This window comes from Giraffa tippelskirchi, chromosome 3, assembly GCF_054371585.1.
Source record: "Giraffa tippelskirchi isolate mGirTip1 chromosome 3, T2T-mGirTip1v1.2.pri, whole genome shotgun sequence".
In the NCBI taxonomy this organism is placed as follows: domain Eukaryota; kingdom Metazoa; phylum Chordata; class Mammalia; order Artiodactyla; family Giraffidae; genus Giraffa; species Giraffa tippelskirchi.
In genome coordinates this window covers 88,988,409-89,016,358 of record NC_137277.1, presented here as the reverse complement: position 1 = coordinate 89,016,358, position 27,950 = coordinate 88,988,409, and the positions used below count along the sequence as shown (strand labels likewise).

The 27,950-nt window shown below is 41.6% G+C and overlaps 1 protein-coding gene across 1 annotated transcript in view; it reads right to left on the bottom strand.

Moving 5' to 3' along the window:
* LRP2 (LDL receptor related protein 2) overlaps window positions 1–27,520 on the bottom strand; it is a 177,825-nt gene extending 150,305 nt beyond the window's left edge. The window contains exon 1 of the mRNA XM_081577887.1: window positions 27,082–27,520. Within this exon, the coding sequence (XP_081434013.1) occupies window positions 27,082–27,160 (79 nt within the window). The 5' untranslated portion in view covers window positions 27,161–27,520. The remainder of the gene's footprint in view (window positions 1–27,081) is intronic.
* Window positions 27,521–27,950: the final 430 nt, after the last annotated feature.

Here is a 27,950-nt window from a genome sequence, read left to right as displayed (position 1 = left end):
TTGCCTGGAGAATTCCAAGGACAGAGGAGCCTGGTGGGCTACAGTCCATGGGGTCACAAAGAGTCGGACACAATTGAGCGGCTAATACTTCCACTTTCACTTCAGTAACTATTAAAACTAAAAGGCTCTCTGGGTGGATGCAAATCTGAATGAAGATACAGATTTGTCCATGAGAAGGCCTTGGGCTCCTCAGAACCTTGCCCAGAGCAAGAGCTTGGTGAGCAAGGCAGTGGGTGGTTCACTCAGAGGCTCTGGTAGGCATGGGGCTCACCCTGCAGCCCTTCCAGTTGCCCCACAACTGATCCAATGCCTGGCAGATGGCCAACAGTTTCCACAGGTGCCACCCAAGGCCTCCTAGTGTTCTGTCTTTTCCAAGCTGAATGGATCTGTCTGAGCATCCAGCATGTGGAATTTAGCCAGTCCTTGGGAGATAGCAGGTTGCAAAGGCTGCTGAAAGATTTAATAATTTTTAAAGTGTCTTTTCAATGATCAAAAGGCAGCAGAATAACATGATACACTATCAGAGAAGCCTCTCAATTCTGGGAAGTGGGAAGTTACGTTTCTACCTTTTCTAACTGAGTTATTCCTCCCCCATTTTGTTTAAACATAGCTACCAGCCATTCTCCTCTACCCTCATCTCTTCCACACCACTTCCTTTTCCTTAAGCACCTCTTAGCCCTACAATCAGACTGTCCATCAGCACTGCACTGAATTATAAATCAAATCACACTTCCCAGGGACTCTTGACAGGAACGTGATGGGCACGTAGGGTGGGAAAATTATTCATCTGTGCTACGCAAAGTGCAAATGTCTAGTGTCCCTGGCCCCTGACAAGTGGAATGCCAAGAGTGCCCATCCCGTCTTGTGACATATATGTCCAAACACCCTTGAGAATGGTGTGCACAACCCCCAGTTGAGAAAAACTTAGAACATCTAAGCGGCTTGGACCTTCAGAGCTCAAAATGTCTTACCCCACATGAAAGAGATCATCTAAGAAAACCCCTATAATAAATTCTTCCCTCCTAAAGTTAATAAAATTTCTTAAATGGCAGTCATACTCTCTCCCACCCATCAATAAGAGGGCCTGGGGTTGGGCAATATCATGCCCCAGCTACTAGTACCAGCACCTTGAAATGAACTTCCATGGGAGTATGATAAAGAATCCCAGTTCCAGGAAAGCCTGTTTCACCCTGGAGTGCTCATCAGGTGTCCACAGGCTTACCCATTCAAGGTGAGGGGAGTCACAGAAAAAAAAAAAAAACAAGCCAAAATCTGAAGTCCTCAGGCAGTTGTTCTTCACTAATGGAAAGGATCACTGCTGTGAAAAACAAGTCATAAACACACCTGCTTCTGGTGCAACCTTTTCCCATCTGTGTAATTATTAGAACAAAAAATATATACATATACTTTTCTCAAGCATCCTCTCCTCAGCCTGCCACACTTATAAATAAATATATAAATAAAGTTATAAATTGACAATCCCCTGAGTGCCTAAAACATTCAAAAGAAGCTATTTTGACCAAGAATACTGAGCAATGAACACTTCCTGCCAGCCAGTACCAAACACTGAAATTGTGTTTGTTTTAGTCTTTCCTGTATTTTCTCATATAATCCATGCCGTGTTTTCTTTAGCAGCTGAGTCACTGAGGTTCCTACAGAGGGACGCCTACTCCACCCAGGAGAAAACGAAGCCCAAGAACTTTGTCCCCACTCCCCACCAAGGAACTAACTGGTTATCTGACAGCCAAGGAGCTACGTGTACAGGATGCTGAAAGAACACTATCCAAACCAAAGAAGATAGTCTCCCTGCTCTGGTTAATAAGAACCCAGTGAATCCAACTTCATAAGGAAAGAGTCCAGCACCCTTCAACACAATGTCTTAACATGACTTGTATAAAAACTATAAATCACTCCCATTTAAGAGCTGATTTCCAACCCCAGCTGCCCAAAGTATTCCTACATGTCTTACTAATTAGCAATATAAATTATTGGGAAAATAGTTTAATGGAATCAAAAACTAAAAAGGAAAATCACACACTTATGAGAAATAAGGGTCTACACAGATTCAGGCAAACTGCTTTCCTGCTTAAGGCTTTTATAGGGTGTGATAGACCCACTCTCAATCCAAAGGCAGAGTTTATAAATAGCACCAAATCAGGGTTTCTCTCATTAATTAGTCCCAAGTGTTGAATCGTAAGTCAAATCAATACATGTGTGTTAAAGCTACAGGCATCATTGCTGTTTTGGTCATCTTAAGTAAAGTAGATCACAGGTTATCAAATGATCAATGGCTTGATACTGGAAATTATGACAATAGCAGGAGAAGAAGAAATTGATTCCCAATTGACAGATTTGGTAATTCTCTACAGTCACAGGGCAAATCATTTGTAACTACAAAATAGGTCTTCTGGACTGAATCATACAAACACTTTCTTGTTCTGATCTTATTTTATTTTTTTTTAATATTTATTGTTAACTTTACTTAAGTATAACTGACCGAAAATACTGTTTCAGGTGTTCGATATAGTGAATCAATATTTTCATAGCTTATACTCCACTTAAAGTTATTAGAGGACTTCCTTGACGGTACCATGGATAAGAATCCACCTGCCAGTGTAGGGGACCCAGGTTTGATCCCTGATCCAGAAAGATGCAACATGCCATGAAGCAACTAAGCCTGTGCGCCACAGTAAGCCCGTGGGCCTCAACTACTGAAGCCCGCGTGCCCTAGAGCCCACGCTCCACAACAAGAGAATGAGAAGCAATGAGAAGCAATGAGAAGCCCGAGCACTGCAGTGAAGAATTGGCCCTGCTCTCTGCAACTAGAGAAAGCCCGCATGTAGTAACAAAAACCCAGCTCAACCAATAGATATATAAAGTGATTACAAAATAATGGCTATATTCTTTTGTGCTATACAATTTTTCCTTGTTTTTTTTTTTTTTTTTACCAATTATTAGGAAGATCCCCATCGCCCAGGCCCCTCCGGGCCGCGCAATTCTGAGTCCCTTCCTTGTTTTTATTTAACAAACACTTTGCTGTACTTAGTCCCTTACTCTATGCTGTTTAGTTCTTGACCATTCACAACAGTTACACCAATATGCTCTCAAGACATGAAAAGGGATAAAAGAGGCAGAAAAAGAGGAAGAAAGAGAAAAGGGGAAGAAAAAGGGAGAGGGGGAGGAAAGGAGAGATACCAAAGTCAACCAATATCAGTGTCCAAACGCTAAATGTAATGAGACCTAGCATTGTACCCTAACCTCAGTGGTACAAAATGGTAACTCATTCTTCTTTAACAGTGGCCCAAATCCAGGCTGGACCAGTTTGTAATTGCTAAGTGAGTTTATGGGGCACAAATTTCATGCTAGGAACTCTAAGCTCTCACTTGAAATGTGTACATTTTCAGAAAGTAGAGATTAGGTATAGTTGTATATATATTATGTATAATATATATAATTGTATATATACGCATGAAATTTACTCTGAAGCAACCAATGCTTACATATCAATAACCAAGTCTAATGACAACTCTGGCCAGAAATATTGATTACTGTGAGGCTTCTGGTGGGGCCTATTACAGTGTTTACAAAAACACTGACCTTTTTTCCCTTCTAGTCACCTTATATCTCAGAAAGGGTTTTATAATAAGCTCAAAATTCTCCCACCATGACCTGATATATATATGAAAAATAAAGAACAGAAAAAGTAAATGGGATTAAGAGACCAAAAGAAGAGTGATAGCAAGGTGATAGGAATTTATTATGATTCTACCAAGAACAGCACGTTATTCTAAAGTTTGAGCTCCTAAAAGCAGGAATAAATGCCTCTGTAATCCCAGAGCCTAGCACAGAACCTCCTAGTACCCAAGTCAATAAAAAAACAATATGAGATGTATTAGAATATGTGGGTGAAGCTGATTTCCAAAAGACTGATAAAGCCTTGAGATCATGATGATTTGTGTACTTTTATAATGGATCCTGCCATTTTTCTTCCAATGTAACTACCAATGGAACAATTATCTTCCATATTGACTCTCTTGAGAGTCCAAAAGACTTTAGAAGCCAACTCCAAATCCCTGGGAGCCTATTTATATGTCTGGGTCATTCTCTGGTAATTCAATAAACAATGGAACTTCCCCCTTCCCCTGACCTCAACCCATATTATACAAACTGTTGATATACAGCATTACTCTGGAGTACTCTGTACCCTCCCCCACAAAAAAAAAAAAATAGAGGGAAAAAAGGAAGCCACAAGAGAATATCTGATTCCACAAATCAAAATTTGTAATTTTTATAGCACATGGATTTCTGCTCAATGTTATAGTACATCCTAGATCAGAGGGAAGTTTGAGGGGTAATGGATACATGTTTACGAATGGCTGAGTCCCTTGCTGTTCACCTGAAACTATCACAACATTGTTAATCGGTTATTCCTCAATACAAAAAGTTTTTTAAAAATTTGTAATTTTTATTATAAGCAATTTGCTAACGTATGCATGAAGTTAGTTTCCCTATAGAGTCAAAGGTAAAGGTGTATTTGGTAACTTGGGAAACCATAAAATAGGATCTATGACATTTGCAAAGACTTTCATGGTAGAATGATATAAAATTTCCTGTGTCTCCTCTACTACAGTGATTTTAGCAGACTGAGCAAAAAGAACTTCAGGACATGCAGGTTATCTGTTAAACCAGGAGTCCTTTGGCCCTGGTTTGTTATGCCTGGGCTTTAATAGCATTTATGGGTCTCCAAATCACTTCCAGGCTCTATAAATGTCATCACTTCATGTTATAATGTGAAACTCAATAGCTTGTTGACACAGAATCAACAATATTATATTATCACCCACTAATACCCATGTGTAATGAAATAGTATTTGGGTTTCTGACTAAATATGGTGAATTTATAATTCCCCAATATTAAGAGCAGCTTAAATAAAATTATAAGTTTATCTGCAATGATGGTCAAAAGCAGGAACAAAAAGGTAATGTATATTTCCTAAGATTTCACCTAATCTGTATTTAAGTATCAATAAGTAATGACCGTAAGAACCTATTTTCATAATAAAGTGTTAACCATGCAATAAAATAGAACTTCGAATTTTAATGATGGAAAAAAGTAATGGTTTCAGTAATAAGCTATACTAGGAAGTACATACAACAAAATCTCTGACACAGAAAATTAAAACTATTGCTTACTGGAATTTTGCCTATATTACACTTTTTAAAAAAACTACAAGAAAATAAACTGGTATTAGGAATTTTGGTCAAGAATGGAGTTTTCAATTATCATCTTAATTCTGAAAATTAGACATCTAGAATTATACAGTGCTGACTTAGACAATGAATGAATAAGTTGAGATTCCAAATACAGGTATTATATAAAGACAGTTTTAATTAAATTCAGTAAGAAATTCAGATTCTTCAATTAGGGCTAAAATAAGAAGACAGTGATGGAGAAAACACTAGACTAAGATCCAAGACACATGGGTAGCACAGATACTTTGCTCCCCATATCATTCAAAAAGTTCCATGAGGGCTGGAATTCTGTTTTATTCACTATTAAATTTTCAGTCGGTAAGGATTTCTTGCTTAACTGACTTAGGTTGGTGAACATGGATTTAAACTCTGATATGCAGTTCCCTGGGTTTCCCAGGTGGCTCAGTGCTAAAGAATCTCCCTGCTGAAGCAGGAGACACAGGTTTGATCCCTGGGTCAGGAAGATCCCCTGGAGAAGGAAATGTCAACCCACTCCAATCTTCTTGCCTGGAGAATTCTATGGACAGAGGAACCTGGCAGGCTACAGTCCATGGGATCAAAAAGAGTGACTAACACTTTCACACTTTTTTCATGCTGTTACCTTACCTGCAAAATTTCTGACCTGCAAAACCAAGTTCTGATGAGGATTAAAGAGGTCGCTGTAAACCACAAGCACAAAGCCTGAAGTACAGCAGTCCCTCTGTGAAGGGCGGTTCCCTCCTGGACATACCCACTTCTCATCCATCTCAAATATTCTAACAGCCTAGAAAGTCAAATATTCAGGAACCAGTGCGTTCACCAGATAAGACCTGTCTGTTCCCCTAACTAATCGAGAGAAAACTCCCAGAGCCTGAGCCCCCTTGCTTGTGAGAAGCTCAGCATTTAGAGCAAGGTGGTGGTCCATGAACAAAGTAGCCACTGGCCCAATCTGAGATCAAGGACAAGACTGAAAATCCTGATTTATCCTAGGAAACACAGGTCAAGCTGGGGCCAAAACCAAGCTTCCCACTGGTTTTCTATTTTCTTCTCAATGCATTTTCCTATTTTCCTACAATAAACATTTTTATTCTTCATCTACTTTAAATCACTCAATCTCAGGTGAGCCTCTGGAGTTTTTATGCAAACTCCCATAAGTGTATAATTTAAACACTCACACAAAAATTTGATGATAAATATAGAGGCTTTCCCAGGGTGGACTTTAAATCATTATATTAACTTGGACACAGCAACTTTTTTATGGTCATAAAAGTATTCCCCTTGACTTCAGCACTTCCCTCAACATATGGCATAGAACTGAGGACATAAAAGAAATTCAGGATTTTAATCAACTGAAGCTAAGCTAAAAAGCTTTTCATTTAGAAAGTTCATAAATTCTCCAGGGCCTAGGTTCAAAAAAATGAAATTCCAAATTCTTCCTTAGAATGCTTAAGATATTCGGTATCTGAATTCTCTAAATGTTCGCCTATGCAATATAAAAATTCTATAAATGTAATATTCTTTGACTAAAATCATATGTGATTCATGACTTGCAATATATCCAAAGGAAAACTTTATCATGTTCAGTTATTACCTTCTCTCTGGTCCAACCCTTCCAAAAGGAGGAATAAAGTACCCCATCATTGCCATGACCCCAGCCCCAGGCTTTCCTGGTAATGAAACACAATTCTCATCACCCTCCAAAATAGTCTCCACCTCATACAGCAAACGCTCCAAACTCAATTCGATCCAACAGCATGTGTTGAGGCTCTGGCAGAACATCTATTTGTACGCGCGAGGAAACAGAATAACAACTGTCAGGACACAACAGTAAAGACAGAAAGTCCAGGACAATCTGGCTGTCCTCAGTCAAGCCCACACAACCAGCCCACCTCCTGCCAGGACTAAGCGAGGCCAGTTTTTCCCTGAATAAGAGTATGTTCACTGTTTGTTAAGAGCACTCAACACTTCACTAAGTTTTGTCGGTAAAGTTACAAAGAGGGAAAAGCAACTTAAACCCAAAAGGTTCCTCTGATAGTCCAGGAATGAGGTGATTAGGGCCTTATCTAGTTAATGAGTCCCACCTCTGCTTCATTTCCCCCACCCAAGTCTAAAAATTCTTTCCTTCTCTCCCCTTTAGGTCCCCATGACGTGGCCATAGTGTTCTGAGCCTCAAAATCTGCACCTAAGTGAACTTACTCACAGCAAAGTTTAAGTGAGTTTTAAAGCTTTCTGTGGATACTGGCACTTTCAGCAGAAAACAGGAAGCCCTCAAAGAAGTGAAATTTCTAATTGTGGCATTTTAGGCTTCCCTGGTAGCTCAGACAGTAAAGAATCTGCCTTCAATGCAGGAGACCTGGGGATCCATCCCTGGGTCAGGAAGATCCCCTGAAGAAGGAAATGGCAACCCACTTCAGTATTCCTGCCTGGAAAATCCCATGGACAGAGGAGCCTGGCGGGCTGCAGTCCATGGGATCCCAAAGAGTCAGACCCAATTGAGCGACTAACACTTTCACTTTCAATGCCTAAATACCTTCTTCACCAGAATGATGGCACAGATTTTAGGATCTTAACAGGACTCCAAACGTGGTACATGGTCAGCTATCTTTGCTGATACCGGAAATGTCATCAGCACTGAGATGGCATTTTTCCATAAAAGCACAGGCCATCAAAAATACAGTCCAAGGATTTCCCAGGAGAACTGGTAACATCTCTGAATCACTGTAATGTGATTTAGATTAATCTGGGATTTAGAAAAAGGTCCTAAGAAAATATTTCAAAATGAATGATGCCAAAACCCAAGAGAATCAAGTAATGAATATGATTTACTGAAATACTGTAGTTTTGGTTCTTTCGTAAACTGAAACCCCTTGCTCTACTGTTTGTAACTTAAAGATTTCCTTCCATTGGAAATATAAGATTTACCAACTCCACCCAATGTGTATGTGTATATCTGTGTATATATGCATGTACACACACACACACACACACACACGGAAGCCCAGTGTTTCAAAGCTTGCTGTTAAGGAATGGAGCCGATACATTTTCCTGAAGTTATACTTCCCACTACACCTGTAGGAATGCATCTCAAGTAGAGCAGTCTACTTTTCCCTTCTTCCATTCAACCTAGCATGTCTAAAAGCCAACAGCTTTTCTGCGGAAGTTTAAAAGACAAAGTCTGAATAGCCAGATGGCTGTGTGCTTGATATACTACTCTAAAACAGGGGCGGGGAGGAGTGGGGTGAGGAAAGGGAGAGAAGAGGGGAGACTGCTTAGAAACCAAGTGACTTTCCAGAGAGAAACCCCTGAACTCTACATCTGGGTTCGAAACTCTAGCTCCACCTCTTGCTAACACTATGGTACGTGAGCATGTTACTTAATTTCTATGCCTCAGTTTCCTCATCTAAAAATGAGAATAAGAGCTCCTACTCCTAAGGTTAAAACAAAGATAGGATAAGAAGAATGGGCCTGGGACTTTCCTGGCAGTCCAGTGGTTAGGAATCTGCCTAACAATGTAGGGGACACAGGTTTGATCCCTGGTTAGAGAACAAAGATCCCACATGGCCCAAGGTAACTAAACCCGCATGCCACAATGAGGCAACTAAGAACCTGACACAACAAATAAATAAGCTTTCTTTAAAAGTATGGGCCTGGCGCATAGGACATGGTTAAGAAAAGTTAGCCATCGTTATTATTTTTAGGCAGCCGTCTTCTGACCCTTTAAACTCTCTATATGGTCTCCCTTTGAATTTTTCAGTGTTTTTTTGTTTGCTCCATACGTATTTGCTTATATTCTAGCACTTCTGTGTTCATAATCTGCAACCCAGTTCTAAATTACCCTAATTAGAATCATAGTTTATACCCTCCAAAAAGCTGATTTAATACAGAAATTTCATATCATATTATTAAATTATCACTTCTATTTTAAATTATATGTGTGTGTGCTCAGTTAGTCTGTCTGTTTGTGACCCCCTGGAGTATAGCCTGCCAGGCTCCTCTGTCCATGGAATTTTTCAGGCAAGAATACTGGAGTGGGTTGCCATTTCCTCCTCCAGGGAATCTTCTCAACCCAGGGATCAAACCCACATCTCTTGTGTCTCCTACATTGGCAGGTGGATTCTTTACTACTGTGCCACCTGGGAAGCCTTTTAAAAATTACACTCTCTCCTTAACTAAGTATTTCTTATATCTGAGGTTCACAAAGAATGTATGTATATTCAAAATAAAACTGAATTAGAACAACAGAACTTAATTTACAAAGATAGGCAAGTTTTCAGATTCACATCTATGCACTTTCAAAAATAAATCTATTTAGTAAGATAAATTAACTCTTCTAGTTTATTTCTCTGCTTGACAATGCCTCTGTTTTCATGAAGCAACTATATCCCAATTTTTTAAAAAGACATTTCAGCAATTACATTTCTGGTGTTTAAAACGTTTAGTAATAATTTAAAAGAATTCACGTTTAACTAAATAACATTAACCAGTTGCCTAAGCACAGATATCTTAGTCCAAAGAAGTTGATAGTGACAATATTTATTGAATTACTAAGTTAAACAATATGCAATTATTAAGCCCTGATATTAGTATCTACAATCTAAGAATTCTCATTTCAGCCTGCATGTGGAAATTGTTTTTTACTCTCAATGACATTTTGAAAAAGATCAAGCATAAAGGAAACGAGTCCTGAGCTTTTCAAAACGTAAACTGCAATGCAGTAGCACCATTACAGCAACCACTGAGAAAAGGGGATTCTGAACAAGAACTATTTCTAACTTCAAAATCAGACTCACAGATGCATATATGTAAGTGTGGTCCTCGAAGTGGAACAAATGCCCAGAGTCACCTGACCGTCTATGGCCAGGACCACAATAGCCCGCCACAATGTTCATTTCTCTTCCTCCTTCAGACACAGAATTCCAGTTTTATTCAGGTGAACAGCATGTTCAGCCAAAAGGGTATATTTCCCAGACTTCAGCTAAGTGTGGTCACTGGAGCAAGTTTTAATCAATGAGATGAAATGCAAGCAATAGGGTTGTGCAGGACTTCTGGGAAGTCTCTTTTAAAGAGAGAGAGCATGCCCTTCTTTTTCCTCCTCCATTTCCACACCTAGCATGGAGCAGAGGTAGCCATGGCTACAGACACTATTTTGGACAATGAGGTGACTTTAGGGATGGAAGCCACCAGCAGAGGATGGTGGAGCAAGAAGACAGGTGCGTAGGTCCCTGATGATAGCATGGAAGTACCAAGTCAGCCTCCTACTGCTGGATATGTAAGGGAGAAACAAAGCCAAACACAATCCTCTCTGCAACAGCAGTCTGCAGTAGAGCATGCCTGTCACCTACCCTGGAGGACAGAGTTGCTCAGAGAACTTTCCACTAAAAGATTTCTTGAGTTCCTGCTTACACATGGCTCTGTGCCAGACACAGGATACCAGAGGAGGCAAACATAACTCTTAGCATCAGTGGTCCTACCTTAGAGAAAGAGATAAAATACATAAATAATTTTAATTCATGGTGTGATGATAAGTGTTGTGAGAGAGGCTCAGATACCATTCACTGGAGACCAAGAAAGGCCCTGTGGAGGAAGGTGCATTTAAGCTTCAGTATGTGGGTCTCAGGGAAGGGTGTGCCTGGCAGAAGGAACAAACTGGAACTGGCACAGAGGCAGAAAAGTATAGGGCATGACCAAGAAAAAAGCACATTCTTCATCCTAGGTCACTGACATGTGCCTTCAAATTACCAAGAGTGTACTTGAAGCAGGTTTCCTTTGATGTAAAGTAGAAAAAAAAAATTTGTAAGATCCTGGCACCCTCTAAAGCCACTGAGTGCTTCCATGTTGTCAATTAAACTCACCAGGCATTTATGGAGCACTAACGGACCACTGTCTATTTTGACAGAATAAGAAACTATTAAAAGAGAAAAAAGATCACTATTTATGATCCTTACATGGTCTACTTAAAAGCCAAGGGTTCATCTTTGAACACTCTCCTCCTTCTGAAAAGCTTTCTCCTTGACCAGAGGGCACATCTGAGCTCTACTTAGACCCATGCGTCCATCACTCTTGTTCTCAGAGTTACAGAGACATCACCAGTCAACTCTGCAGAGGACCAGATTTACAGGAAGTAGGTACAAGACACACAAAATGGAAACACTGAGCCCACTGATAAGTTTGAAATACTACGTAACATGACATTTTAGGTCTGTGATTTCAAGCCCTAGAGGGGAAAGCCCAAATAAATGTTCTTGGGGGTAGAAAGGCAAGGTACAATGCCTGTCTTCTAATGCTTCCTTGACTTCCCTCTCCTTATGAAAAAATTTTTAAAACAATATTTTTCCCCCAAGTTCTATGGATAGAGAATGTGACAAGTGGTTCCTTTATTTCAAAAGACACAGCGTGGTGGCTGCTCTGCTGCATTGACCTAAGCAAGAGCTGGTCAACTATGAATGATTTAGCACCAGGTTCCCTGTGGGGCCAAAGGTTTACTGAATGCTCACCAAGTGCTGGACCCTGCACGCTCACAATGTCCTTTAAATGTTCTCAGGAACCTGTGGAGTAGAAATCACTAAGCAGTCCAGGAAACTGAAGCTCAGAGAGGTCAGGCAGCGTAGACGTACATCTCTGGAACTTAACACCAGGCAGTGTCCCAGCACCAGACAGAGTTCAACCACAGGTGAACTGTGTCCAGAGGAGACCCTTCAGATTGAGGATCCTTGGGTGGGTGGAGAAGGGAGTCAGGGGGCAGGACCAGAGAGCTTCCATAATAGTGGAAAGAGCCCAACATTTTGCTCAGCGGCCAGAAATGTAAGTTTATATCACTGGCTTCAGCTCATCCCCACAATTTAGGCTGCCTTCAAGGAAATTGTAGGAATTTTCTCCTTATAAAATCCGATTGATGTTAGCACCGAATTTTTGCAAATTCATAAATATATTCTCACTTCTCATACGTTATTCAAGATGCCAAATGTTCCTTCTAGAAGGAATCCTAAATAACCCTCTATCACCTGTCCTACAAATGCAAATCCCCTGAGCGTTCAATGCCTTTCAGAAACTGCAATGGTATGGGGGACAGTTTGGTTATGTTCCAGCTCACTTCTTTGGAGACCAAGACGTAATCATGTAAGTAAGGAAGAGAATTTTCAACTATAAAGATTCTAAAAATAAGAACATTTTAGTTGGATATTTGTATGGCACTTTAAGTCTGCAGTTGAGCTTTACTGACTAATGCAATCATTACATCCCAACATTTTGCTAAGTTCCTTCTCAATAGAATATCTAAATATCCACTCAAATTTATTTCTAGCTAAAAACCAAATTGTTATATCCCTCATTCATTTTTCACTTAGAAAAAAAGAAAGAAAATAAAACATTAAAGACTTCGTAGTTAAAAGCTTATCCTAAAGTGAGTTTCATCATTACTTGCTACCCCCATCCTCCCTTAATGTTGCTATGTACATGCTGATTAAGTTTCATTCCCCTAAATCTTTTCAAGTGTCCTTTCACCTGACTTTTCCTTAAAACCATACATTAAAAGCTACTCTGGTGCACTCCTCTCAAACTATAACCAGCTAGTTCTCATTTGCAAGGTTGGCAGGAAGAGAATGAGATGAAGAGAAAAATCTCTAATTTGTCATCAATAAAATAAATCATGAAATATAGCCTTTAATCTTGAGTATAATTTACTGATTCAGTCATTTATTTATAAAATTGATGGAAATTGTTAACAAGGAGTTAATTAATTTAAGTCACCTGATTACCACAGTTAATTAACCACACTGACTTAATCTTCTTTGAAAACATCAACTAATCATTTCCCAGGTGTCAAGGGGTAAATCGTTAAATAAAAAATAAACCTCTGTCCTCTGCTTCAAGGGAGACTTTTTGAGTGTGTTTTCTTTGCAGATTCCAATCTAGCAACAAGCCAAGTTTAGGCCAATTTTTTTTCCTATATGGCTATACTGAAAGAGCAGCCATCTTTCCAGAGTTTTTTCCTCCATGTAATACGGGGAAACCAGGCTTGCAACCTTACCATTCACCCATGTCATTTTGAATTACTTCAAAAATGAGTTAGAAATACTTCTTGAATTAAAATGAACAAATGAAAGGCAGAAATTGAGGCTTTCATATGGGAAAGTGAGTTTTCAAAAAAAAGAACTAAGAAACTTTATTTGGACAGTGTGACTACAGCAATAGCATATGGGAATCAAGGGGGTGGGGGGCTATTGAACTGTTCTAATCCCAGTCATGGTGCTGGTTACACAAATATATACATGTATGAAAATTTATAAAACTACACATGCACAATGTAAGTCTATGTTAATTTAAATGATAAAATAAAGTTCTTTATTAAGGCTAATAGTCAAGCTTACCCATAGGAAAACTGTAAAATCTTTTTCTCTTTTTTTACAGATAGAAAAATTAAGACCAACCACCTCAAAAAAGTGGAGACGGTGTGGAGAGGGTAAGAAAACCAACTCTGAAAGAGAAAATCAGAAAGAATCCATCCTATGTGTCTTGTGTTAATCCAGCTCTCAATTTGTAGATCCACTGCTTCTCGGCAAGAAAAAGTAAAACCAATTGTCTCTGAGCTACCCCAGTGCTAGGTGGTGGTCCTGAAGGGAACCAAAGTCCCAGGTCACTGTGACCAACCACACTTGGGCCTCCTAGAGAGAAAGAGTGCTCAAGGGCCTCAATCAAACAGTTCCTCTTCTCTTCCCTTTCTCATTCGTTCAATCACAGCAAAACGCTTGAGAAGTAAATCTGGATTAAGGATTTTGTTGCACATATTCACAATCAGCAACAACTATTCAAGACTTCTTTGACTTCCCTCACAGGGAAGTGCAAGTGTCCGGTACCCTGTGCGTCCTTCTTAGCTGAAGTCCCATGTTCTCTCTTGTCTGCCCTGCTGGGTTTAATGATTTACAGAAAGAAGCATCTAATCTTTGCTCTCTCCCAGTTAGTACGTTCAATTTTTAAACCATGCATTTTGTTTTTCACTAGAATCTCAGCTTCCAGTGATTACTTAGCAAATTCTTTCAACACCTCACTGCACCAAATATTAGGGAAGAAGTAAATTTTTATGTCAGAAGTGAACTAGAAAAATAATTCAGAGAGGTGGTACATGAAAGTTAACCATTTAGCCATTGACTTAAAAAATGTGTGGCTTTTACCTTATCCACATGCAAACTGTTGTTTTATTGCATACTAAGGAATAAAACTGGATTTCCTATTAATAGTCATCATTATGGTCTAGAAAAATTGTTAACTTCCATTTACACTAAATCCAAAAGCTTCCTCTCAACCTTACCTGATGCCAATGAATCCCTAAGGAATGACTGATACAGTGCTGCAACTTTGTTGCTTTTAGGGGCAACCTTTCCTTTTGTTCTAACAATCTTATTTCCACTGAGCTAATTAGAGGAAGGAGAGCCTTACTAGAAGGTAAGAAGTTCAATCTTTGATGTCAATTGAACAGATTTACACCAGAAACTCCCCATAATGTCATCCTAAGGAAAAAGCACAAGCAATAACATCTCTGTTACCTAGAAAAGCTGATTTTAGCAAAACAATTAATTAGGAGATGAAGTTGGCTCCCTCCCAAGACTCTCACCTTCAGATACCTTCTTCCTTTCTTTCGTCCCTGCCCACCATCAAACTATCAACTTTGCATCTCCTTCTCTCTGAACCTCACTCAGGAATGTTTTCTGTGCATTATTATCACAGCTAACTACTTGGCCAGACAGGGGTAAACATTTCTGCACTTTAACCAGAGTTTCAAGGGGAAGAATGTATTCCTCTAAAGAACTGGCTCTAATGGCGACAGAGCAGACATCTCTGGCCAGGGTGAGAGGCACTTTGGAGCCAAGAGACATTCCAGCCCTTCCAACCCATAGGCAAATGCCTTCCCCATCTCTCCAGGAACAACCTTTTCAGCTGCCAAGAGTCTCAGTTCTCACTTGGCTGTTCATTACTTTCTTCCAGGACTTTGAATAAGGGAACTTAGTAGGAATTTTTCCATCAAATATGAAGCAACAGACAACTTTCAATATCTGCACTGCCACCCCTAAAAGGAAGTTAAAATAGAACTCTCTCTGCTAGTCAGAGGGTCTTTTGAATTAAAAGGTGTGTAATTTAGAGAAGAAGACGTTCTTAGATAATGGAAGGGTAGTAGAGGGGAAAGTCAGCAAGCAGGAATCAGCCAGTACCTAAAGAGAACAGAGGGAAAACTGGGTTACAGTGGAAATGTACTCTTTCAGGGTAAGCTTCTTTGGACAGGCCCATGTGGCAGGAATCTCTCTATCCTTTGTTGTTTTCAGTTACTTGATGTCAAAGCATGATATGGCCTCCATCAACAAGGAATGAATGGATGAATGCAAAAATAGCACAAAAATGTCCAAGAGTTGAGTTGCAAAGGTACCAGCTTCTGAAATGAGGTCACCTGATCATAATATGAGCCATTAAATGAGGCTCTGATGGACACAGAGGCACTATCTTATACTTGATCCTATCTACCCAGTGATAACACATAAGGACTCTGGGGTCAAATCTTGGTTTCACCACTTACTAACTAGATGGCTATGGGCAAATTACCCACCCTATCTTTGTCTTGGTTCTTCTTATTTATTTATTTATTTATTTTTTGCTGCAAGGCATGTGGGACCTTAGTTCCCCAGCCAGGGATCAAACCTTTGCCCTCTGCATTGGAAGCACCAAGTCTTAACCAGGGAAGTCCCTGCCTTAGTTATTTATCCATAAAATTCAAACTGTTAATAATTAAGAAGTGGGTAAAGTTACACCTGTAAAACACTTAGGACTGTATCAGGCACATAGAAAACACTCAAAAATTTTAGCAATAATTATTTCAGGTCATTCTCCCAACTTCTTCACTCTCATCCTATCTCGTGACTTTAAATACCATCTGTATGCTGACAACTTACATGCATGTCACTGAGTCATTCCTCTGCCTCTGAACTATTTGGTCATGCTTGCACAACGAAGCCATCAAAAGAATGGGGTCTAGGGACTTCCCTGGTGGTCCAGTGGCTAAGACTCTGTGCTCCCAATGCAGGGTGCCTGGGTTCAATCCCTGGTTAGGGAACTGGATCCCACATGCCACAACAAAGACTGCATAGCCAAATAAATAATTTTTTTCAATTTAAAAAAAGGGTCTAAAGTAAGAAAGACTGCGCCCAGGGACAAGCAGCCATGGGCAGTTTGCAGCAGTCTCGCCCTCTTCAACTGGGCCCATTTTTCCTTCATTCATCAGGAACAAGACCCATGAATGTCCTGACTTGACATGTGATGTTCTTTCCTCCACAGTCCACGCCGCCTCCCCGACTTGGGAAACCACTCCCCTCTTCAGAGGGCCTTTTGTCTGATCAAGGCTGTTTTCACTGTGCCGTGGTCTCAGACAGATTTCTTTTGTGTTCTGTTTAAACACAGAGTGACAGTCCACCAACATAAAGTCTAAAAACTTTGGCTTATCTTTTTGTAAAAGCTACTGTATCAAATCTTTCCTTAAAATAGCAGAATGACCCATTCTGTATGTACAGGGGATTCTCACAGAGTAGCCAAGTGTCTGGGGTGGAAGTTAAAAAGGCTGATGCAGAATCCACTACAATCAAATGTGTTGGGAGTCATCAGTAGTTGGGGGGCAGTGAGGCGGAGGAAGGGGGAGAGTCAAATGGAAAGAAATAGCGTTGCTAAGCCACTTGTTTTGATAGAGACAGCAATTTTCTTTTTTTCTCCATCAGGACCTTGACGGGGCCTCCAGCAGCCTGGCGGAATTAACGGCTGGCAATACCAGGGACATAGTGACGAGCTGAGGCTGCCCTTAGTTTTAGCACCCATGGTGCCATCTATCCATCGTTCATTCAAGTTAGATTTATTTAGTTAGCCCAATTCTCGGTACTAGGAATAAGACAATGAATAAGAGAGATAAAAATGTCTTCGGTCCTGGAATTTATATCTTAGAAAAGAGAAACAAAGTAAATAAACAACAACAACAAAAAAAAACCAACGTCCATTATGTCAGAGGGTGATAAGCGCAGTGAAGAAAGAGCAAAGAATCTGAGAAATCAACACCAAGAAAGTGACCTATAAGCAATGCCCTGTAGAAGGTGAGAGGCAGGTCATGTACAGTCTGAGGCAAGAGTGTTCAAGAAGAGAGGAAGCAAGTACGAAGGCCTTAAGGTGCTCACTATGTTGTGAATAAAGCAAGAATACCATTGAACCTAGACAGTGTATTAAAAAGCAAAGAAATTACTTTGCCGACAAAGGTCCACCTAGTCAAAGCTATGGCTTTTCCAGTTGTCATGTACATATGTAAGAAGTGGACTAAAAAGAAGGTTATGTGCCAAAGAATTGATGCTTTCCAACTGTGGTGCTGGAGAAGACTCTTGAGAGTCCCTTGGACTGCAAGGAGATCAAACCAGTCAGTCCTAAAGGAAGTAAACCCTGAATATTCATTTGAAGGACTGATGCTGAAGCTGAAGCTCTAATACTTTGGCCACCGGATGCAAAGAGCTGATTCATTAGAAAAGACCCTGATGCTGGGAAAGATTGAAGGCAGGAGAAGGAGACAACAGAGGATGAGATGGTTGGATGGCATCACCGACTCAATGTACATGAGTTAGAGCAAGCTCCGGGAGATGGTGAAGGACAGGGAAGCCTGGTATGCTTCAGTCCATGGGGTCACCAAGAGCTGGACTCGACTGAGCAACTGAACAACAACCATTGCACTGTGAGTGGGAGGAGAGAAGGAGATAGTTCAGGGGATGTCCAAGCCAATGGTTAGGGTCTACCTGGACTCTGACCTTGTATAAGCTGGGGAGCAATGGTAGCCAGGGAGATGTGGAGATGCACCACCCAGATTCCCCTTCAAGGAAGGGACAGCTGCAGGAAAGGACTCTCTACCTACACTCAACTCCTCCAAGGTCCACCTCAGTTGTATCAATAGAAAGTTACCTTGCTAGGGTAGGCCACATCCAGCAACTGAGGAAAGCCAATTCAGCCTGACACAGAACATTCTCCTTGCCAGCTGCAGCTCCAGAACTCCCCACTGGGCCAATCGAGGCCTTATCCACTTTAGTTTCTTCCTCTGCCTATTCCCGCTTCCTCCCCTTCCCTTCACAGACACTGATCTTCATTAATATCTTGCACTCCAAAGTCCATCTCAGCATCTGTTTGTGAAAAATCCAATCCATGTGTGACAGCAGCCATTGGTGCTTTTGAGTAGAGGAGTGACAAGATCTGACTGGTTTTTAAAGGGGGCTGAGAGTTGACAGGAGGGGATCGAAGGGCAGCAGGTGATCAGTAGGGAAGGCATTACAATAATCCAGGTAATAGGTGACCATGACCCGGATCAACACAGCAGTGGTAAAGATGAAAACTGGTTGGATTCTACATATATTCTGATGAATGAAATGATGGGATTTTCTGATGGATTGGATGTAAGGTATAAAAAGAAAGAGTCCAAAGTTTGGAGTCTGAGCAAAGATGGAGTAGTCACTTTCTAAGATGGGGAAATCAATGGATAAAGCAGGTTTGGGGCATTAGTGGAGATCGGGAGTTCAGTTTTTGGATGTAAGTCTGAAATGACTCTTGTACAACCAGATTATCAAATAAGCAGTTGGACATACAGGACTAGAGTTTAGGGTAGGGCCTGGATTATAGTCCTAAATTTATAAGTTGTCAACATACAGATAGTGTGTCATGTGACAGGATGAGCTACCAAAGCAATGCAGATAGAGATGAAAAGTAATCAGAAACGTGGATGGAAGAAAGCATGAGGGAACAAGGGGAGGCCAAGAAGGAAGGAAGGAAACCAGGAGAATGTAGTTTCTCAGAAGCCAAACTGTTTCATGGTGGAAGGCAGGATACACTGTGTGCACTGTTGCTAGTTAGCTAAACAAGATGAGAGCTGAGAATGGATCTTTGGATTTAATGAAATGGAAGTCACCAGTGACCTTGTCCAAAGAAATACCTTCGTCAAGGGTGGTGGGGGAAAAAACATGAATGGCATGGATATGAGAAAAACTGAGCAAAACTACAGTGGATAAAGATAAATCTGCCAAGGAATTTTGCCAAGGTACAGAGAAAATAGGTGATAGCAAGAAGGAAATGTGGGAAAAATGAAGGTTTGATAAGAGGAGACAAATGGTGAGAGGTGAGACAGAGTATGATCTAGAACATTGATGAACTGGCTGGACTACAGAGCACGGAAAGTTCGTCCCAAGGAACAGGAGGAAAGACAAAATCTACAGGCTGAGGTGCAAGTGATGATGGTTGAGTTATGATTATTTGTGTCCTTCTGTTGATTGCTTCTATTTTCATGTCTATAAGAAGCAATATTGTTTGAGCGGGTGATGTTGGAGGTCTGAGAAAAGAGGACCAGACTGCTGAGGGTGGAGGCAAGTAAGTGATGCTAATGATGGGCCATAAAATAAAAGCTAAGGAAGTAAATAACTGAGGGATTTGAGGGACAGTGAAGAGGTGGCAGGATCAATGGACTATAAGTCCCAGTGGGATCAACAAAGAGTTGGGCAATAAGATTTTCTAATAACTCCCAATGCCAAACATGGGATAGATGCCAGTGAGCTCTGCCAGGGGATGCTCTTGAGATGAATTCCTGACTTGGGTCAGCTCAAAGAACCCCAGATTCTTAACAGTGGGAGGAAGGACATCAAGGGTGTCCAAGGAAAGAGCAGAGAAAGCAAAGAATCCAATTAAGACACAAACAGTGGCTGCAGGGCGGGACTGTCACATTGGCCAGGAAAGGAGACCGCCAGGAATGGGGGCAGTACTTCATATCACCCTTGGATGTATATGAGTAGTTTTCCTTGTTACTGTTGCTACCTTGTAACATCCCCATCCAAAATAATAGATATCACTGGAGTACTCTTCACTGCTAGTGGAAGGACTTTGCCATGGCAAGTTAGTTTCAGTTTACAAAACTAAAAAGGAGACAGGTTACCCAGACCAGTTTTTTCCAAATCATCTGACTCTCAGAATTACTTAAAATACAGATTCCATACTCCTGATATAGTAGGTGTGGGTTTTGGCCTAAGAATATATATTTAAAGCTCCCCAGGTAATTTTTATGACATGCCAAGCTTACGAATCTAGCTTATTTCCATCTAGGGACCCTAGAGATTATCACTTTCTATAAACTGTGATGAAATAATGCTTTTGAGAACACAGCTGAAATCTCAAAGTTGTCCCTAGATAGGATCAAGAAAACATGTAGCCCCATTTGCCCTGGCAGCTATAACATAACAATATGGGAAGCCAGGCTGAAAACAAAGCTGAAACCCAGAGGGGAGTCGAGTCAAGAAGAACACAAAGAAAGAGAACTGGAGCCCTGAATGCACCTTACCTGAACCCCACTCTGCCTCAGAAGTTTTTGCTTACATGAGTCAATAAATACCCTTAATTGTTTAAGCCAATTTGAGGTGGGTTTTCTGTTTCTTACAACAAAAAGTATCCTCCACAGCCTTCCCACATCAAAATCAAGCCAGAGTGGAAGTACACACTAGCATTTTCTCCTTCCCTTTAGTGACAGTAAAAGGTAGGTAAGATTGACATATTTCAGATATTTCCATCCCTAAATTCAATTTTACTTAAAGACTTCCTTAACAAAATAAATGAGTTTTGATTTTTTATCTTTTACAAAGAAAATCTCCTTGTTAATGAGAATAAAAACCAAAGAACTAGGCTCAAAATGACAAGCAAGTCTCTGACACCATAAGACAGGATGTTTTTATATGAGAATCCAAGAAAGTCTAGCAGAACAGAAGTGTAGCCGTGGTCTTCTTCCTCTTTTGGGGGTTTCCTCAATACCCACTGGACACTCAAAAGTAGATATGCTATTACTTAATGTGAATCAGTGAGTAAAGGCTTATTTTCAAAGTTGCTGATCTTCACGAGGCTGATGATATATAAGCTTAAAGGAGACCTCTAGTATTGCTTCCAAACTTGGAATCTCAAGACCTGGACAATAAACAAGCCTTTGTATCCATAATAACAGTGGCTTAACTTTCCAATGCAGAGTGGTAATTACATTTCCTTCTTTCATTCATTTCTGTTTCCAATAATGCTGGGGGTCAGGCATGACCTGAGGGCTAATGACCAAAAGTATAGAAATTTAAACGTGAAACTTCACATTGTCTAATCTGTTATTTTCTTGGAGAGACTTTTAAATTTCCTGAAAACTGATGTTTCCAGTTTCTTGGTACATGATACTGAGATATTAGAAATAAGACTTAAAGACCAGCAAAATAACCATTGGCATAGAGGGCAAATGTTTAGCATTTCTGAATTAATTCAGTGAAGTGTGAAAGACACCTGTTCCACTGTCTATAGAAGAAGTTCCCTAGGGTATATGCTAAGGATTCTTAGATGAGCACCAAAGTGCATTCTGTCTCCATTGAAGCATCTTCATATGTCTCCAAACTCTTCTTCTCTCCTTTCTCTCTAGCTCTTTCTCACAGCCAAGGTCTAGTGGCTGGAAAAGGGACAACATTTTAGGAATAAAAACAAATGAAGTAAGTTGGAAAAGAGACGAAGGCCTAGGACTTGCTGAAAAATGAAATCCTACAAAGGACTCAAGAGCTTCCATACTTTGAGTTCTCAGATCATTTTCCAGAACATTCCAGTCCATCACAAAGTAAAGCTCCAAATAAGAATCCCTTAGGCTACAAAAAACCCTTCTAGTTGCAACATGATCACACAAACACAGCATCATGTCCATGTCTTGCTTTAATATTTGCAAGACTTTTCCCTCTTCAATTATTGAATTATCCCAGGACCACCTACTGTTGAGAAATTTCAAGTCTGTCTTCATACACAAAATGGAAAACTGGTTTTATCTGATAAGGTGTTCCAGATATCTGTTGTTTCTGCAACTCCACATCTGTGCACCATTCTCCTGGGGGCCTTACCTCATTTTCCCTCTGGGGTCTAGACTTAGTCTGTGGCTTCAGACATCAAGCATGTGACTCAAGCCAGAGGCACATTTCATGTCCCTGGATATAGTGACTGGTTCTCCGATGAGCTTATGACCTAAGAGGAGTCCCTGAAATGCAATTGAGACTTTTGCAGAGAATAATTAAAACCAAACTTACTCTTTTCCATTGGACAGAACATTAAAGGATGTGACAGCCATCTTGTAACATCAGAGAAGACCACGCTACAGAACACAGTCATCTCAGAACCAGGAGAGAGAGAAACCAATCAACATGAAATAGGCTGAGCGCCTACTTCTGTACCATGTTGAACCAAATTGCCAAATTTGACTGCTTCTGACCTAGGAAAACAACAATCCCATATGGTTCAACCTAATAGCTCTATCTTTTCAACTATGTATTTCAATACTCCTTCCTTTTGGCTTCAAGCAGTTTAACTGAGTTTTCTGTCATTTACAAACATGAGAATTCAAACTAATGATGTGTAAAGTTGCTGTAGCCAACAAAGCACTGTGTCAAAGATGCACAAGAAATCATTTAAAGATCCCTTGTACTAAAAAGGGGGGAGGGGGGAGATACTAAGATACAGTATCTTCTCCACAAGTTTAGAAAAAGTTAAATTCTTGAAAAGGGCAGTCATGATGGATAGAAATACGTGAGACCTCACAGTCTAAAAAGCATTGCACACTCTTCTCAGTTAACTGGAATAACTACCCTATGAGGTAAACATGTGCCCGTTTTATAGATAAAACCAACCCAGAGCAGTTGAGTATGTTGTAATGAATTTCCCAGATAGAAAATGATAGAAGCAACTTTCAAATCCAGATCCTCTAATCCCCGGATTCACACTTTTCCTACTTTGTCTCACAATGCTAAGATGGTCAAGAAATCAATTAGGAAACATTTGTACAGGCCCTTTATAAAACATGGGAAGCATCAAAGAAATATCTCTGACATTTCAGAACATCTCCCAATCCGATCATTCTAAAAGCAGCCCAAAACACTGAGGCTGGAATGTGTCAAATTTAATATTGGTGAAATCCTAGCCAGAGTTATTAGGAACTAGAGAATGACTATCTCAGAACCTTAAACACAAAGTTGCAGCCCATTTTAACTGTGGAATCTAGACTCCTCTTTTCAGTTCTCATCATCCTTAACCTTTCTGTTATATTAATACTGCTGTCATACTAGCACACTGTAGATGCTTATTAATAAATGTTTGTGGATTGCCACAGTGTGATGATTTTTTTAGTTCCCCAAGATCACAAGATTAATAGACTATAACTATTAGTATCTGAGTTATATAAGCTCTTCAGAAATGTGCTCTGATGGTCCACAATTTTTAAAAATGGATCCAGAGGCACAGACTTTGGGAGGTCTGGATCAAGCTAAAAACACATGGTTATATTAATCTATCATGAGATTCAGCTTAGGCCTGAGACAGGTGACCCACCCAACTGAATATACACCAAGATCATCTTTTCATCATACTTTGCCTCATCTGATAAGTCAGGGTCAACACAAAAGTAATCTAGAGATCTCAACATGGGGACATTTAGAGGACACGCATCTAATAAAGGTCCTGTAGAAGAATGAGGAGTCTCAGGTTCAGACCCTGGCTCTATCACACATGCCCTTAGGTAGGGCACTTAATCCCCACCTTTCCACTCCTTTCAGTCTCCCTCCAGGGTTTAGTTACTTAGCTAAAAAATAATGCCAAGCAGCCCAAGTGATATATCTAAGGTTATAAAAGTTTATATTAAAATAGGGCAGGGACAGGAAGTTTAAGCAGAAGCTCCAAAGACTGGCAAGGAAGAACTTCAGTAAGAGAAAGAAAAGCCAATTGCTGTGAATGAAAGCAGCAGCAGATAATAGAGGTGTGATAGAACCAAAATGTTGCCTGTTTGCTATTGGCCACACAACCTTTTTAATCATATAAACTGTACCCAAAGACGTAATTGTCATAAAACCTGATCCTATTAAGGGCACAATCAAACTTCTATTGGATGAAAGAATATCATTGTCCTGAGAAACCATAACATTTTCTGAAAAACTTCAAATCACATCCTGGAATCTGGGAATTCTTCAGAGAAATGTTAGATGGAAAATACTTAAAGATAGTCTCATGTGCATTTTGAAATCAGAAATATCATCAGTAAGCAAGAAAAGGTGTTGTGAATCAAAGTAATAAAAAGAGCTATTAGTTTATGATCATTGTCTACAATGCCTTACACCATGTTAAGGCACACTTAGCACTTTATATTCATAAAATGTCACAGAATAGATTCTCCCATTATCATACCAGTTTTACAGATAAGCAATCTGAGCCATGCAAGGTTAAAGGACTTCCCCAAGGTCACACAGCTAGAATGAGGTGAAGCCATTGCTTCAGGCCCTCCCGCTTTTTTTTAAAGCATTATGCAAAATAGAGGGCAGTGCAAATAATTTCTAGCCACAGATATGCAATATTTTTTAAAAGACTAACTGCAAAACACTTTCCAGTTTCTAACGATACAAAGTCTGCAGGATGATCTTACGTAAGATATTTTATGCTAAAATAAGGGCATTTACAATGTCATCATACTTCTTCATCTAAGTCAAAAATCAATACAACAGGAATCTAGAAATCTTCTTAAACCCCCCGGTTGACCATATTCAGAGGACATGTATGTAAAAATGATCAAGTGGGAAGACTGAGAGTGAGGATAGAAACCTGAAAAGAGTTTCTGGAAATATCCAGTTATGAGCAGCAAGCAAATTCTACAGTATGTGACAAAGACTTGCAAAAAGTCTTTGGCTTCTTTAGTAACTTCACACGTGGACAGTAACTAAGGGGGTATGACATTTCTAGTACAAAAGGGCCATATACTAGAGCAGTTTAGTTAAAGCTTCTGGAATCAGAATCTCTGGGAATTGTCTCACAGTGATTTTCTAGCCATATGACCTTAAGGAAGTTAACTGGTCTATGCCTTCATTTCCTATCTGTAAAATAGAAAAAGTAAGAGTGCTTACTTAAAAAGGGGTGTGATAAAGACTAAATTTCAACAAGTGTAAAATACTTAGAACAGGGCCTGCCACATAAAAGAATATGATATATACGATATCATATGATATATACTATACATATTATTATTATTATAGAATGAAAGATGGATGGGTCTAAACTACCAAGAAGAGTACAGGTTATTTGGTGACTAAGACATTAACACAGGGATGAGAACATCTGTTTGGGTTGTATGTGGACAACCCAGATGCATCCCAGTTTAATCCAGACAAGTTTCCTTTTGCCAGGCACTGACAGGAACATATAGTAAACCTTGTGGCTATATTTAGGACAAACCCTCCACAATAATAATAAACTCTCTTTCTCTGTTACCAACCCTGAGAAAAGGTTTTCAAAGTTAGAATTATTAACGTTCTCTTCCTGCCTCCCCTCCTTTTCCAAAGATTTTTACACGGCCAGTGAGTGAGGTTTGTTGGCGTTTCCAAACTTCTTCCCAGGAAGCCTGCAATGTGTACTGCTAGGAGTTGCTGTATAATTACTTAGTTGATTCCCTCTAAGGAGCTTACTCTAAGAATTGAGGAAAGAAAGCAGATTAACCATTTGAATACATGCCACTGGCCCATCCCCTCTCTCTGCCATAAATGGGGGCTTCTGCAGTCCCCACTCTTCAACCCCAATATGTGATCCAGGGAAATCAATTTATTACTTTGGCTAATCCTACAACAATAGGGGTTTCGTTTTCATTGTAGGGCAATTAAGTTGTCCGAGAAGGAAGGAGCGGGAGGAAGGGGTGGGGGAGGGTGGTCTCCCATCCCCACAGACAGATTAGTACCCCTGGAGGCAGCAGCGTCCGCTCTGTCTGTCTGGTGGTCGGTCACACGCAGCTCTTCGCTGCTACCTAGCAACGCAAAGCCAGGGAGAGAGCTCGCTTGTTCCCCTGCCTCCTCGCCTCTCCCATTCATCCCTAGCTTCCTCTCCTTCTCTCCGACCCCAGCTCCCGATCTCTCTCTTTCCCCTCCTTCTCTCCCTTTTACTCTCTACTTGTCTTCTCTCCTCTTCCCCTCTTACTCTTTTTATTCTCTCCCCTATTCCCTCCTCCTCTTTCCCTCGCCTCCGTTCCTATAAAAAACTAAAACTCTCCCGACAACTTGAGAGAAGTTTACAGCGCTTCAACGCAGAAACTTTTTCCATTCGAGCCCTCAAAACTCTGGCCGCGCAGACGAGCCCCATTCATCAACACAAAAGCCTCCACTTCCCGGCTGGAAAGGGAAACCCTTCGAGAAAATGCTGCAGCGTATCAGTCGCTCTCTCGGCCAATCCCACCTCCCGGCCTTATCTCGGCTAGTGAATGATCTTTATCGAGATGCGGTCTCTTGGGGGTCACGGCGAGACCAAGTTTCGCTGCTGCAGAGAGGCGAGGTGCTGGAGCCCGCAGCCTGGGCGCGCGAAGGGATTCCCGGGCGGGGCGCTGCAGGTGGAAAACTGCGCACGGAGCAGCGCGGAGAACCGCTTGGCCCCGAAGAGAAGAAACCAGCGCGGGGAGCAGGCTGCGGACTCACGGGGAGAGCAGCAAAGTACCTTCCAGGAGGGTTGGGACAAACCTCCGTGGGAACAAAGGCGGGGTCCTTGTGGGGTGTGCTGTCACCGAAACCGCAGGGGCTGCTTTCTCAAGTTTGGGACAGCTCACTGCCGGGGCGGGCGAAGGAGGGGCGCTCCTGCTGGCCCCACGCAGGGCAACCTGAGTGCCCCACAGGGAGCTGTCCGGCCGCCTCCCGCTCCTGGCCTCTGCCGGCCGCAGCCCCCTCCGCTCGCCCGCAGACCCGACCCTGCCGCAGCCGGGGAAGTCCCCCACTCGGCGCTGAGCCCGGACCGGTGGGCGCTTACCTCCGCCACTGGCCGGCGCCAGGCAGGCGGCGAAAGCCAGCAGCAGCGTGCACGCTGCCGCCGCCGCCCAGCGCTCCATCCCCGCTACTGTTCGGGTCCCCGGCCTCGCCGTTCCTTCCCCGGGAGGTGGGCGCGCGTCGCACTCGGCACTGCAGCGCCTCCACTGGGGAGCGCTCTTTTAGGGCCGCACCTCCGCGGGCTCCTAGTGGCAGAAAGCCGGGACCCGCGCCCGAGGAATCGCGTTTTCTACCCGCGCCAGTCCCCACCCTCCAGACCGTGCATAAAGCCCTTTAGACCCGCCCGCCCCGGAACTAGCCTGCGGGAATCCCGCGGGGCAGGCCCCCTGCCGCCCGGCCCGCCCCCTGCACTTTGCAGCTGCGAGGGGAGTCGGGACCCGAACACACGCGTTCACTCTCACGCATGCACTCCTACAGACACAGCCGCGCGCGCACAAGCACCCGCTCACACGTGCACGCACACTTCCCAGGTACACACGCTCATTCATACGCGCACACACGCTCATCACCGTCACACACTCACACTGACACGATCCCACGCGGGCAGGATTGGCCTCCGCACAAAAGTTGACTAGGCGGTCCACTCGGATGTCGGCCACCTATACAGTTTTTGAAAAGGGAAAATAAGAGAAGGAAGAGGAGGGAAGGGGGAAAAGGTATGGAGAGCTTGCTCGAGATTTGTGACTATTTTATTCTCTAGTCTACAACCCTCAGGCTCCTTCGGACACCAGGGTTTCCCCTGTAGAGTTGGGCACTGAGATGGCGTGCTCTATGTTTTCACGAGTTACGGGGGGAGTTAGATCAATGTTGGAGCGATAGGGGCGCGTCGGATCCTTGTTCAGATTTTCTTAA